Genomic DNA, 15285 nt, shown 5'->3' with positions numbered 1-15285 from the left:
AAAAATTATTCGTTTATTTTTTAAGGACACCTAACAGCTCATACAGTAAGACTTACTCCAATTTCTATATACTCGGTTACATATTAAATATTCAACATATTAAACAGGTCATCAAAATATGCATTTTTACACTTAACTGTCACAATAAATAAAATTGTGAATTAAATAAATTAAATCTATATGAGCTAACTTACCTACTAAGTCATTACTGAAAATGTTAATTAAATCCAATCATCTTAGTTTAAAATCGGTAGGATGACTATAAAATTTTTTATACTGCTTAAATTCTAAAATATTTGCTAAAGTGTTTATAATCCTAGAGATTTCACACATACAAGTGTGTGTTTAAACTTGTCGTAGCACTTGGCTGGAAAATCTCTTGTGTTGAACACCGCATTCATTGAGGAAGGATATAGGCGGTTGGCACCATCACGATGCTATCCAAAATAACGGTGGATAAAAGCTTGATAGAAGAAGCCTTGTGGTTGTAGCTTCAACTTCATTCGGGGCCGGGCTCAAATCCCAGCACGCACCTCTAACTGGGTGGGTTCGATTCCCACAACTGGAGAGTGTTTGTGTGATGAACATGAATGTTTTTCAGTATCTGGGTGTTTATCTGTATCTTATAATAATAAGTATTTATTCATAAAAAAATATTCATCAGCTATCTCAATACCCATAACACAAGCTACGCTTACTTTAGGGCTAGATGGCGATGTGTGTATTGTCGTAGTATATTTATTTATTTATTTAACTTTTCTAAATTATGTGCGTTTTAAGCAAATTAAATATTACTTGCTTCACCGGTGAAGTAAATATCGTGAGGAAAGCTGCAAAAGTTCTTCATAATGTAACGCATAATGTTCTCAAAAGCGCGTGGAGTCCACCACTCCGGGCTAGCGTGGTGGACTACGGCCTAAACCTTTCTCACTATGGTAGGAGCCCTGCTCTGCAGTATAGGATAGCTTGATTCCTTTGCTTCCTTGTACCCATGCTTCACAGCGAAAACAATTATGGCGTAATTTCTCATTATGATAGCTTTCATCCTGGAGACAGCAAAGGATACCTTTTATCCTAGGAAATACGGTTCCCACGTGATTAAAACGAAAAATAAAAACTTATTTGTTGACAACAGCTAGTTTTCTGTAAAGCAACCACTGACGTGCAATTGCGTGCATCGAACTTGTTCATATAATACGTCATTATTATATTGTGAAACGATCACGCTTGACTAAGCTTTACCTGTTGACACAACTTCAGAACTTAGTACTACCTACCATCTATAATAAAGGTAATATTACAATAGCCTCCTTTCGTTCAACTGTATTTAAAGTTAAGACTCCTCTTTGTGCACTGGCGAAGAAAATTTGGGAACTTTTAATTTCTGTATTTTCTTTGGTTTGAAATGTTGATTAACCACGAAAATCTTAGTTTAAAATCTTTAATTAAATAGTGTATGTTGGAATAGAGCCACTTCTGAGTTTCTTGCCGGCTTCTTCTCAGTAGAATCTGCCTTTCGAACCGGTGGTAGAGTTACTATTAACATACAACTCGACGTTTCAAAAGTGCTTATATTAGCCTTACTTGAATTTTGAATTTTTGCCATACGTTTGATCGGTTAGCCCGCTACCATCTGGTGAAATTGCAGTCAAAGGCTAACTTGTAGTAGAACAACCAAATAAAGACTCAGAAGCTAACAACGAACTCTTAACTTCATAATCATCATTATCAACCCTTTACCCTATACCGGTCCACCGCAGGGATTTAGGCCATAGTCCACCACGCTGGACAAGTGCTGATTGGTAGACTTGACACACCTCTGAAAACATTGTGGAGAACTTCCATGCATGCAGGTTACCTGAGAGTGTTTTCCTTAACACTTAAAGAAAGAAATATAGATTTGTTTTATTATTTAAGGCTGCTGCTACATAGGATTAAAAAGACCTTAAACTTTTAATAATCTATTTAGTTATTCAAATTAAAAAAAAAATATGAGTTATTCTTACTTCACCGGCCACTACAAACAGACTGACTGGACGTTAATAGTACTTATAAACTATTTACCTACGAAAACAAAAGAATTTTGTGATGTTTTTCAGACTTTAAGTTATTATTCAGACTTTTAGTTAGTAATAATAATTACAAACTAAAATTAATATTTACAATACCTAACTGTTCACTTATGGGCATGGTACCCAAAATGCTAGCGCTATTGCCCCTTTGAATTGCTAGACTTAGCCGTTCGGCTAAATAAGCGTCAGATCTTGGGTCACCAGACGTCAAGACCAGTTTTTGGGACACGGTGTTAATAACATTTTTCGTGTCCGAAGACCATGGGTCCAGAGTCTGAAACGCAAGCGCCGCAAAAACGTAGTCATTACAAATAACGAAGTATTTACGGCGCTTAAGCATTTGAGCAGATTCGGCAGCTGCTGCCGCTTTTTGGGCCGTACTCGATGTTTAATTTGAATTTAAAATAAATAGTAAATATACCACGACCATACACACATCGCCATCTAGCCCCAAAGTGAGCGTAGCTTGTGTTATGGGTACTAAGATGCCTTATAAATATTTTTATGAATTATATACATAAATACTTAGAAAATACATATAAACACCTCCAGACACTGAAAAACATTCATGCTCACACACAAACATTTTCTAGTAGTGGGAATCGAACCCACGGCCTTGGGCTCTGAAAGCAGGTTCGCTGCAAACTGCGCCAATCGGCCGTCAAAGTTTTGACTGAATGGTTATCCGCTGGTTAACAGCATTGCAACAATGCAGCTTAGCGGCAGAAATAAGCATGGCGATAGTACTACATCTAGGTACAAGTTGTAATCATAAACTTGCTATCTAACTGTTGTGTACTGACTACTGGTAGGGTTGCGATTGCAACTTAAATAAAAAAAAAATCAAAAAATCTATACCTTCTCACATAAACTCGTAAATTGACCTAGTTGTCGTAAATTGTTTTACTCTTAAGTTGACCAATAAAAAAAAAAAAAAACTTACCCGGACGAGCTCCGTCACAAAAGCGTACTACTACGTAACGTTTTTTGTATACGTCACGGCAGTGGCGTGCACAGGGTTTTTGGCTAGGGTATATATAAAGAAGGAAGGTGCGATAAAATGGAAAAATCCTTCGCATTTATGAGTCATACAAAAGTTTAGGGTATGCAGTGCTTTTGTGCAAGTATGGAGTGCACGCCACTGCGTCACGGGTGCATGGCTTGAAAGATTATATTTAATGGTCTTCCTTGACATTTCTATGACGAAGGTTGCGTACCAAATCCAACCCAGCATCGCAAAATACAAATGTGACATCGACCAATGTCTTGTGGTTTAAACGTCCTTGCTACGACGTTTTTGACAACAATTATTATTGTGTTTTTGACCATGTAATTACATAATGTTGTATGTAATTTTAAAATAATCGCACAATCCAAGTTCTTAATAAAGTCGTTATGATTATGTAGCTTTGAATATTCGGCTGTGGCTTTGCCTGAATATAATGGTAGAGTCCAATCAAAATCAAAGTAAATTTTTTCTTTACTAGGCTTCTATAGCTATAAATATATCGACATACAATTTATTACATTGTAGCAAGAAGACATTTATGTCGTAAATGTGAAACTAAAGAACGGGGGGTCCGTTTGTCTCTCAGGACACGTTAAGAACAATCTGCAAACTTAGCCAAACCAGCTGCATACTTAACTCTTTTTTATTATCACCATGTCACATTATCACGCAAATGTATTTAAGAGCAACCTACGTGTAGTTAGAGCACTATGTTTTTTTTAAGTTTTTGTAATCCTTTATCTACTTATGTATGTAACAAATAATAAACTTGTAGATTTTAAAATTTGTTTGTTAAAACGCGACCTATGGAACTACCAATCAGATTAAAAAAAACTTATATATATTTTTATATATAACTAATCAAAATGATATTCCTAAAGGGTTAACCCTTTGCATTGAATAAGACAGAGAACTCTTTTATATATAAAATAAAAGTTTATTTGTTAGCACACTATAATCTCTGGAATTTTCTTACAGGTTTAAAATAAAATGCATTTGATAGCCCAATTCTTATGTAAAAACAATTCAAACTTCGGGCTTAATAATTGACTCAAATTTTTATTTCGCTTTTTTATACAGTTAAATAGCTGTAAAACTACTGCACAGGTTTAGGTTCAGGTTGAAGAATCTCTATGTTAAAATAACCTTTAAATTAATGGACAAAGAATCGCAATTTACTTCATTCATTGATGAAAAAAAACTAAGTAATTCTATTAACTTATATTATTTAAAATATAGGTAGGGAAAGAATGTAGAAATAAGGGGCTTAGGCTACCTCAACCAGTTTTAAACGGGAACACAGAAATTTTGCAGAGATAAAGTCGCGGGTAGTTTGACTAAGAAAAGGCATGATCATCAAATTCAAATTCAAAATTCATTTATTTTAAGTAGGCCTAATTAATAAGCACTTTTGAAAAGTCAAGTCAGTCTGTTTGTAGTGACTCTACCACCGGTTCGGAAGGCAGATTCCACTAAGAAGATCCGGCAAGAAACTCAGCGGATTGCTCTTTTCCACCATCATTTTAAAGTTTAACAATCTTTAGAATTTTTATGTTTTGTGAGAGATGAGAGCGGAGTGGCCTGCTTCCAAGCAGCCTTGTCGTTAATGAATTCATCAATCGTGCAGTAACCACGATTTGTTAAATGTGTTTTAATATATTGCTTAAACTTAGGTAAAGGTAGATCTAATATTACCTTCGGTATTATGTTATGAAAACATATACCCATCTCCGCAAAGGATTTCTGTACTTTTCTCAAACCACATACACAACTTACATCATCATATAAACCCATTACCGGCCCACTATAGGGCACAGGTCTTCTCCTACAATGAGAAAGGGTTAAGGCCGTAGTCCACCAAGGTGGCCCAGTGCGTTGGTGGCCTCAAAAAATGCATAAATGGTATATTACATATTCAAAAAGGCCTGAAAAAAGCGCTTATGAATCGTACATACGAGTACATGTTTGGTTATTGTAAACTTCGGGTTTCCCATCTTGACTTTCCCCATCGGGTTGGGGCCATCTGCTTGGTCCGACAATTATTACAATAAAAAGAAAACTAGGATTTACATGCGACTATGTCCGCGTTTATTTTGGGTTCTTTAAAATCTCGCTGGAACTTTTAATTTTCCCAGGAAGGACATAGAGGATGCAAACTTTTTCTATGTCTAATTACACTGTGTAGGTAATAAATGCTAATAGGTATTTTTTTTTAATCCCACTGATAAATTTGAGTCATCATGTTTCATTAAGATTGGCCCAACGGTTGAACAGAACGGAAGTAGCAAACATGCAAAAAACAGACACTTTCGCATTCATAATATTAGTATGGATAAAATATGAACATTAGTATGGATAAAATATACAATTGAGCAAAATAATAAACTTTTTGTTTTTTAGTCTACTACAAGTTAGCCTGTGTTAGTTAGTCCACCTGGTGGTAAGTGATAATGCAGTCTAAGATGGTAGCGGGCTATCCTGTTAGGGAGTATGGTAGTTATACTAATCCCTAATCGGCACCGGAACACTAAATCGCTAAGTGGCACGTCTTTGTCGGTAGGGTGGTAACTAGCCACGGCCAAAGCTTCCCACCCGGGTTTTCACGACAGTACACACATCGCCATTTAGCCCCTAAGTAAGCGTAGCTTGTGCTCTAGGTACTAACATGACTGACAAATATTTTTATTAATAACATAGATAAATACTTTTATAATATTAATCATCCGGACGCTGAAAAACATTCAGGTTCATCACAAAAATATTTTGCAGTTGTAGAAATCGGACCACAGCCTTGGACTCAGGAAGCAGGGTCGCTGCCCACTGCGCCAATCAGCCATCATAAATTATTTACTTTATTATTAATAAATATTTTTTTGTTTACAGCACTTGATGTCAGGGTGGTGGGCCGACTACAGCCTCACGTGTCAGCCTGTCGACTACAGCGACAGTGAAAAGGCGAGACGAGTAAGTAACTAGCAATAAATTTCACGTAAATTCCATGTACGAGTATTTTGAAGTCACACGACTGTTATTCCGTAATTTCTTGTGCCTTGCCAAAATAATTACATAACAGCTGTATATAAGCATTTTCTGAGAAGACCGCTTTTATGCACAATATCATAAAACCAGTTTTAGCTAGCTTACATCTAGCATATAAACTGAACAGTAATTTTAAGATAACAGAAAAATTTAATTTATTCTTCAATATGCCAAAAAATAAATCGCTTTTAAGTGACACGGCTGGTTTCATATTCTGCTAGTTTGTTTAACTATTCTTTTTTTTTTCCTATAACTTGTTGTGCATAAAAAAAGAGTGTAAATAAATTAATAATATATGGTTACATGAATCATATAGAATGGTTCGTATTGCACTTCTAAACATCAAGTTTTCCTCGAATCGAAATTAAAATCGATGTAATATAATAATATTTCTTAAGGTGATAATAGGTCTTAGCAATCATTTGAAACTAAGAAAGAATTTCGCATTCTTTTCTTAGGTTTATTAGTAAGTAAGCTCTTAAATATTCATGGACACTCAGGTTTTATTCGGTAAATTAAAACCTTGCTTTAGACTACGGATTGCAAAAAGAATATCTTAGTTTCCAATATATTCTTTTTGCTAGCTCTTATGCTAAAATATAAACGATCTCAGTCTATTCTACGGCACACTTTTTTTATTTCACAAATGTAACATTTTACACAAATGTGTGACAATAAATACGATTTTTCTTTCTTTTCTTTCTTTCTTTCTCACATATAATTCTGACAAAAAATCTATTCTAATTATATACGTGTCTTAAATATCAATGTTAAACAATATTAGGAAACTGTAACTTATCTCTGGGTAAATAAATAAATATACCTACTATTTTCTCTTGCTATTCACGCATTATAACTTTTATGCACAAGAGCCTACATATCAGTTTTAATCAGTTAAAGTTCTTATTCACTCCATTATCAAGAACATAAAGAGCATGAGAAGTCATTTTATTTAAAAAATTTCTTTTTATTGTTTTTTAAGAACTCTTAAAATACTGAGCCTACCAAGGAGAAAACTTCAAAGACGGTTGATTACGACTGGTTAACGTATATAACTTTAATTAAGTAAACAGAATAAGTATAATTATTCTTCCATAATTATTAAGAGTGATATAGGCGGTCATGGTCGGTGAGGAGCATATCTCATTACTCATAGAAAGTGCAGAGATGAGACGGTACTGGTTGTTACTCTCTGCGGAGCATTTAATAGAGTTACGTATATATTAGAGCATATTTATATAAAAACAACGTGTATACTTTCAATTGTCAAAGTATACGGGCTCATTCCGGTGATTCAATTGATTCAATTGTACAAAAAACTCAAATTTTAATGTTCAGTAAAATTTGGTGGTCCGGTAAAAAAAAGTGTCTCTTTACTTACGCTTTATTCTACGTTTTTCAAATTCAAATTCAAATTCAGAAATGTTTTATTCATGTAGATCTTATTACAGACACTTATGAAGCGTTCATACATTTAACATGTTACACTAATGTTCGTGATGGTGATAACTGCATTAGTTAACTTAAAACTAAAACTAGGAGGGTTCCTAATGCGCCCTGGTCTAAGAAGAGCCCGCAACAAACTTAGCCAGGATTTTTTTATGTTCCATCTCACAGTCTAGTTAATGTTGAGCTATGAAGTAAGAGCAATTCATACCCAAGCTTTTTATTATACATGTAATCCTTAATATTATAATAGTATTTTTTTATAAGCTTACGTTTTATATAAACTTTGATCTTATAGAGAGACATCTCAAGGATTTGGTAATTTTATTATAAAAAGATATACAATTACCCTTAAATGAATTACTAATTTTTTGCAGCCTAGTCAACTGCACTACAAGTTTATTTTACTTCTAATAATAATATTGTTACAGTCCAAGTTCTTTTTATTTTAGTTATATATTTATATACATAAATTAAATCTTCGAATATGTATTGATTGGTTTGTTTGTGGAGAAAACAACACTAGCAATGGAAAAAAGGTATTTAATACGATTATAAAATTCTAGATTTTTGTACAATTGAATCAATTAAATCACCGGAATGAGCTGCAGACTTTGACAATTGAAAGTATACCCTGTCAAACCTAATCATAGCTCACTTTAGTGGCGTGCATAGATGGTATGTAGATGATATAAAATGAAGAAATTCTCCAGTACGAGTAATAAAAAACTTGACGATAGTCATTATAAGAGTTATAAAAAGCATACCCTTCAGTATTCATAACTCGTACTGGAGATTTTCTTTAATTTATATTATCTGCATACCCTGTCCGTTAGCACAGGGTATGCAGATCGGGGTTCGGGGTTCGGGGGGATTCGGGATTCGGGGTTCGAGTTTTTTGTAACGGTGCGCGTGCGCAACGTGCAAAGTGATCTGGCGGACGATGCATTCCCCTCTCACTCGGTTTCGCAACTACCTTCATCCTGTTAAAATCGTGTAACCATGCATATCGTTGTCGTGTCGTATAATTTCACTCCCATGTTTTTTCATAACGCCGTTAAAGAATTATAACTTTAAAATACAGCATAGTTTATTTGAGATAAAAACTACCATAGCGTACCGTTTGGTACGTCAGCTTAGAATACAGGTCCCACCCCTCCTCATCCCGTCTTTGTCGTACTAGGCGATTAAGTGATTAAGCGAGCAGCAGCGTCCTTTGTGCTACTACTACCATGAGGATGCCACCAACCCGTTTGCCCAGCGCAGCGTTTATGGGCAAACTCTCCCGTTGGGAAAGATCTTTAGTCCAGCATTGGACTGTTATATACTATTGATGATCATAGTTTAATAAAAAAGATGTTAATAAAACGTTATTTATTCAAATCTTAACGCTGCTTGTGTGTTTGGACATGTGTTTGGAAGAATAGTCAAAGCTCGCCAAGCGATTTTGTAGACGCGTGGACGTTCTAACCTTTAAATCATTTTGTCTAAATCTCTATAAAATAACCATAATCTCGCGATAGAATTTTGATAGACTCTTGATATACGTGTTTTATTGCAACCTGTCTCAGTACCGCATTTCGTCCCTATCCTTGATGCCATTTGAATTGAATAAAAAATTTACGTTAAGTAAATATTTAAAACAAAAATAAAAAACACATTTTCTTATTCTTGTTAAAAATTAATAAAGATTATGGTATCTGCTTTTAGCACTATATTAAGTCAAAGGCGCTAGAATTTTTAGCACCTCATGAACTACTTTCTAGTGACACTACGAGTTATTTCGTATAGCGCAAAAGATATTTTTCACGACCTCTATCCTATTGCCTTAGGTAGAAGGTACCATTGTACGTGATTATTTTGAGAATTAATAATTTCTAAGTTGGCTCAGGTCTACCAATGCAAAGCCTTACTGATTTAGGTTTGGGTACGATGCCGTGCAAAACGAATAAGGATGTATGGATTTTTTTATTACTCATGCGGGATAAATAGTACATTGTGCAACAAGCAATCGACAACATCGCACGGGTAGCAGATACTATTACAAATGCAGAGATATATGTGGGCACAAAATCCCAAGTCCCAACAAACGGATGAAAAGTTTAAAAAACATAAACAAATAACAATAAATATAAATTAATTAATATTAATAAAACTTTAAACTTTGCAATGTCAACCTCACTTTTTCACAGTTTTTTTTTTGTTTTTACAGTCATTTTGCGTGCAGCAAGGATAGTTTGTGTCTGCTAAGTATAATTTGCGTGCGCCAAGTAAACTTGTCGCACTCAAATAACAGTTTCATTTACGAAAAAACTCACGCGTCATTTTAAAATGGGCAAACAGCTCTTTTTCAACCGCAACAGCGAGTACTAAGATACTATTATTATACTGACATTCCCCCTCTCAAGATAAGTACTCTATTATCTAAGACTGCATCTTCATATTATATCGCTGTCAACTTGTCAAATGATAACTACTAATAAGACCTGTCCGAAAATTGTATAGTCTGTCACAAAATGCCCAGAGATGAAATCTATGTCTTAAATTACACAGATCTGCTTTTGTCAAGATATCCAAGTTACAGGTACTCGTAGCTATGCAGTCGCAGGTCAAACTATGAACGTTGATTTTTTTGCTTACTTTTTGACATATTGATTTACCCTGTAAACATCCTGGTTAAAATCTACGACCAGTTCATTCTCGGTCTATTCGTTAGTTCATTACATTATTGACTGGCATTAAAATTAAAGGTTTAATCATCATATATTTAAAATCCAAATGTCTTAATGATTTCTATCTTATATCCCCCAAAGGTCAAGTTACTAAGAACTAAAGAAATTGCTTTGAATTCTTCAATTGATGAAACCTAAATGGTTGTTTGAAATTCATTGTGTATTATAATAACATTTTTGAATATGCTAAAATTTTTCTGACTACCCGCTTTGGTGTTCTTTTTGTCGGTGTTTCACGAACTGTTCGACACACTACACTGACAACGTCACTTTTAAATTGAGATGCTGTACGATGCTTTCTTGGTGTGCATAATTCTACCACTTGGTTTCACACACTTGCTCATTTAAAACCGTCCTCGCGATTGAAATTTTTGTGCTTCCAAATTTCAATCGCTTCACGAACTAGTCTTGGAATATTATGACGGTCGGTGGAGAGAACTTCAGGGTCATGTAGCAACCTAACAAGGGGGCACCCAGCACTGGATAGAGCTACTCGGCCCCCGGAAACTGAAGTCGAGCTCCTACCCACCGCGATATCACAGCTTCATTTCAGCCGCATTCTTTTGACACAAAAAAAAACCGACTTCGGAATAATTAATATCATCTTCAGCATATCAACTCATTGACGGCCCACTACAGGGCACCGATGTCCTCCTACAAAGAGAAGGGTTCAAGCCTTATGCAATAAAAGTTCAGTAAAGTCCAATTACTACCAGCCACTGAGCTATCGCTGCATTACTATAATACTTGTAAAAGTTCCCAAATGCCACCTCTATTCATTCAAAGCTCTGCAAATCTCGGTCAAGTTCATCCAAAGGCACTCGCTACACTACGCGATACTTTCGAATACCTGTTTATTTTCCGCAGCTAGTTACATACAATATATATGTATGTATGTAAGTATGAAACAAAAGAGAAATTAGTTTTGGCGGAGCGACACGGCCGTTAATGTAAATACTAGTACATTAGCGTGTTAATAGTGTAGCTTTTTTACACGCTGGGTTATAAAGATCGGTTAACTAACGCCCTATTAGTAAATAAAATCAATATAAACAGAATTTTCTCTGATCTAGACTGGTTAGAGGCTTCGGTCGAGCCTAAATTTAGTAAAGACCTAAAGACACGAAGGAAAATATATTTGGGAAAGTTTAAATAGGGCAGCGAATTAGCTGAATAAAGGTTAAACAAATTATGGCATTAAGATAATTAACATAATTTTTCATACTGTCAGGGATGTTTTTTTTACGACACATCGCCATCTAGCCCCAAAGTAAGCGTAGCTTGTGTTATGGGTACTAAAACAACTGATTAATATTTCTTATGAAAAATATACATAAATACTTGTAGTACTTATAATACTATTAGTGATAAGGACGCCTTTGCACTCTAGCACTAAGTAATTACTGTTTTCTTTGTGTCTTTTCCTTTAGAATTGTGTTGAATTAAAGTTTTTTCTATTCTATAATATACAGATAACTGAAAAATATTATTGATCATAGCACAAACATTTTACCAGTTGCCCAGTTGTGGGCATAAAACCCACAGCCTTTGGCTCAGAAAGCAGAGTCGCTGCCCACTGCGCCAATCTTCGGCCACCCTTTCTGGGACCAAGTTTGATCTCGGCATGCACCTTCAACTTAACCTCCGAACAGGTGAAGGGGGGAAACCTATATGCATGAGAGATCTCTATATTGTTCTCAAAAGCGTTTTAAGAGTACCTACCAATCCAAACACGTCTAGCCTGGTGGAATACGGCCTAAAACCTTCTCATTCTGACCCGTGCCGGTTTTGGGCCTCTGTTTTAGACATAGCTTTTAGACGGCCGATTGGCGCAGTTTGCAGCGACTTTGCTTTCTGAGCCCAAGGCCGTGGGTTCGATTCCCACTACTGGAACATATTTGTGTGACGAGCATGAATGTTTTTCAGTGTCTGGGGGTTTATATATATTTTCTATGTATTTATGTTTATAATTCATAAAAATATTCATCAGGCATCTTAGTACCCATAACACAAGCGACGCTTACTTTGGGGCTAGATGGCGATGTGTGTATTGTCATAGTATATTTATTTATTGTTATTATTTATAGCTCGTATCCCGGTGTACATATGATAGGTACTTTTATCCCAGTAAAATAAAGTGTTCCTTCGGGATTCATATTAAAATTTCTTTTTTGTTATATGTTACCTATGTTTGGCTTAATCTCTGAATTAATCTTAAAATCATCGTCATCATCATCATACCAACCCATTACCGGCCCACTTCAGGGCACGTGTCACCTCCTACACTGAGAAGGGGTTAACGCCGCAGTCCACCACGCTGGACTAGTGCGCATCGGTGGACTCCACACCTTTGAGAACATTATGCAGAACTCTCAGGCATGCAGGTTTCCTCACAATGTTTTCCTTTACCGTTGAAGCTAGTGATATTTTAATTGCTTAGAACGCAAATAACTTAAAAAAGTTACAGGGGCGTGCTGGGATTCGAAATCGTCCCCTTAAGGAATCTTAACGTAATTGTGTACAAACATAGACTGCATGCTGGACGGACAAAGAGTAAATTCAAATTCAAATACAAAATTTCTTTATTCATGTAGGCCTATCACACATATACGTTTACATAATTGTAAGGGGATGGTGATTACTTCGTTCGCCAACTGAAACCTAAAGCTACGAGGGTTCCAAACGCGCCCTGGTCTAAGAAGAGCCCACAACAAATTTAGCCGGGTATTTTTTTTTTGCTATCACAATCTCACAGGAAATTATTATTAAGCTATGAAGTTAGAGCAATTCACACCCAAGCTTTTTTGTCGTTTAAGTTATCCTTATAACATTATAAATAGGTTTTTCTGTAAGCTTACTTTTTATTTATACTTTGAACTTATTGAGAGACATCTCAAAGATTTCATTTGGTAATTTGCTATAAGATAGAATACTTTTAAATCCGAGAAATTACACAAAACAAATATTTCAATAATGATAAGACTTCATATTACGTACGCGGGTGCACCCCAACAGAAGGCAAACATGAAATCGAACCCGGTAACTTACTTGTAACTCACGCTACTAAGCCGGAAAGGTCGTCAAACCAATAGGTATTTCGCATAGACTTTTTGTGAACCCATACCTCCAGTTTCACTGACCCCAACCTTTACGGTCGCAATGAACTTGTCTGACGTAACGGAGAAAGCCGTCCGTGGCGTTTAACTGCGGTTAACTTAGCAATAGCGTTTACGTCACCGCCGCGCCGGCCGCACGTCAAAAGTGAAATTGAAGGCCTACCTAACCTAGAAACATGGCAGTCATCCTTCCAGATTTTTTCTTCAAATTGAAATGCTTTATTCCAAAAAAATGTTAGGTACTAAACAATTATTCATAGATTTATACGCATATATGCATGTATTTTGTGTTTATACGCATATTTTGTCTTTCACATCCAAATATTGAATATATATATAATATATAATAATAATAAAGCTTATTATAATGTTATTATAGGTTATTTACGGTAATTTACGAAGCGGTGATAGATGTGGGTAGACCTAGGTTTCACTTTCGGGGAGCCAAGTCCGCATCCCAGCGCGCACCTCCAACTTATTTAAGTTATTTGCATTTTAAGCAATTCAAATATCACTTGCTTCAACTGTGAAGAAAAACATCGTGAGGAACCTGCATGCCTGAGCATTCTCCATAATGTTCTCAAAGGTTTGTGGAGTCCGCCAATTCGCAATGGGCCAGCGTAGTGGACTACGGCCTTAATGCCTTCTTATTGTGGGAGGAGACCCAAGGCCAATTTTTTTTTTGTAAGAACGCAGTCAAATGAGTTTTCTGCGTTTTTTTCTATCGACCTCCCTGGCGCAGGAGTGAGCACTGTGGTATTAAATTGGAGGTCCCGAGTTCGATTCTCGACAGGGGCGATTTGGTAATTTATTTATTGATTTATAATTACTAGGTTTTCTCTGGTCTGGTTTAGTGGGAGGCTTCGGCCGTGGCCAATTACCACCCTTCCGAGAAAGGTGTGCCGCTAGGTTATTTACCGTTACGGTACGATTTCTCATAGAAACATGGGGTGCAATCCACATAAATGGACCAAATCCAATGCATCGATTCTGTTATGGACACTGAACCACTGGTAAGACAGTGAGTAACTAATTGCACAGTTAAATATCTTCGAGTGGTAGCGTCACCAGCTACCATTCAATGCCTTTTCACCTGGTCCACTTAAATTTACATACTGCATCTTGAGCCGCCAAATTACTGTCTACGTGAAAGTTGTGTCAGTTTTGATCACCTATATGACAAGGAAAAAATTACTTGTCTAGTTTTTTTGAAGCAATAATAGACGGAGAGTATGGGGAATACCATCACCTATCATAGTAATAAATAATAATAATAAATATACTACGACAATACACACATCGCCATCTAGCCCCAAAGTAAGCGTAGCTTGTGTTATGGGTACTAATATGACTGTTGAATATTTTTATGAATAATATACAAAAATACTTAGAATATAGATATAAACACCCAGACACTGAAAAACATTCATGCTCGTTACACAAACATTTTCCAGTTGTGGGAATCGAACCCACGGCCTTGGACTCAATAAGCAGGGTCGCTGCAAACTGCGCCAATCGGCCGTCAGTCAATCATCATCATCATATCAACCCATTACCGGCCCACCACCGGGAAGGGGTTAAGGCTGTAGTCTAACACGCTGGCCCAGTGCGGGTTGGTACACATACACCTTTGAGAAGTTTATAAAATAAACATACATATGTATTTTATTATTAATTGTATTTATTTCGACGGCCGATTGGCTCAGTTTGCAGCAACCCTGCTTTCTGTGTCCAAGGCCTTGGGTTCGATTCACACTACTGGACAATGTTTGTGTGATGAGCATGAATGTTTTTCAGGTGTTTATATGTATATTCTAAGTATTTATGTACCTAAATTGTTCATAAAAATATTCATCAGTTATCTTAGTGCC

The 15285-nt window shown here is 36.0% G+C and overlaps 1 protein-coding gene across 1 annotated transcript in view; it reads left to right on the top strand.

Annotated features, from left to right (window-relative positions):
* Positions 1-15285, top strand: part of LOC120626071 (elongation of very long chain fatty acids protein 7-like) — a 62683-nt gene that overhangs the window by 26475 nt on the left and 20923 nt on the right. Inside the window, exon 4 of the mRNA XM_039893358.1 lies at positions 5965-6045. Coding sequence (XP_039749292.1) covers positions 5965-6045 — 81 coding nt within the window. The remainder of the gene's footprint in view (positions 1-5964; positions 6046-15285) is intronic.

Source organism: Pararge aegeria, chromosome 8, assembly GCF_905163445.1.
Source record: "Pararge aegeria chromosome 8, ilParAegt1.1, whole genome shotgun sequence".
Lineage (NCBI taxonomy): Eukaryota > Metazoa > Arthropoda > Insecta > Lepidoptera > Nymphalidae > Pararge > Pararge aegeria.
The sequence above is the reverse complement of the archived record's forward strand: the minus strand, read 5'-3'. Positions and strand labels throughout refer to the sequence as shown.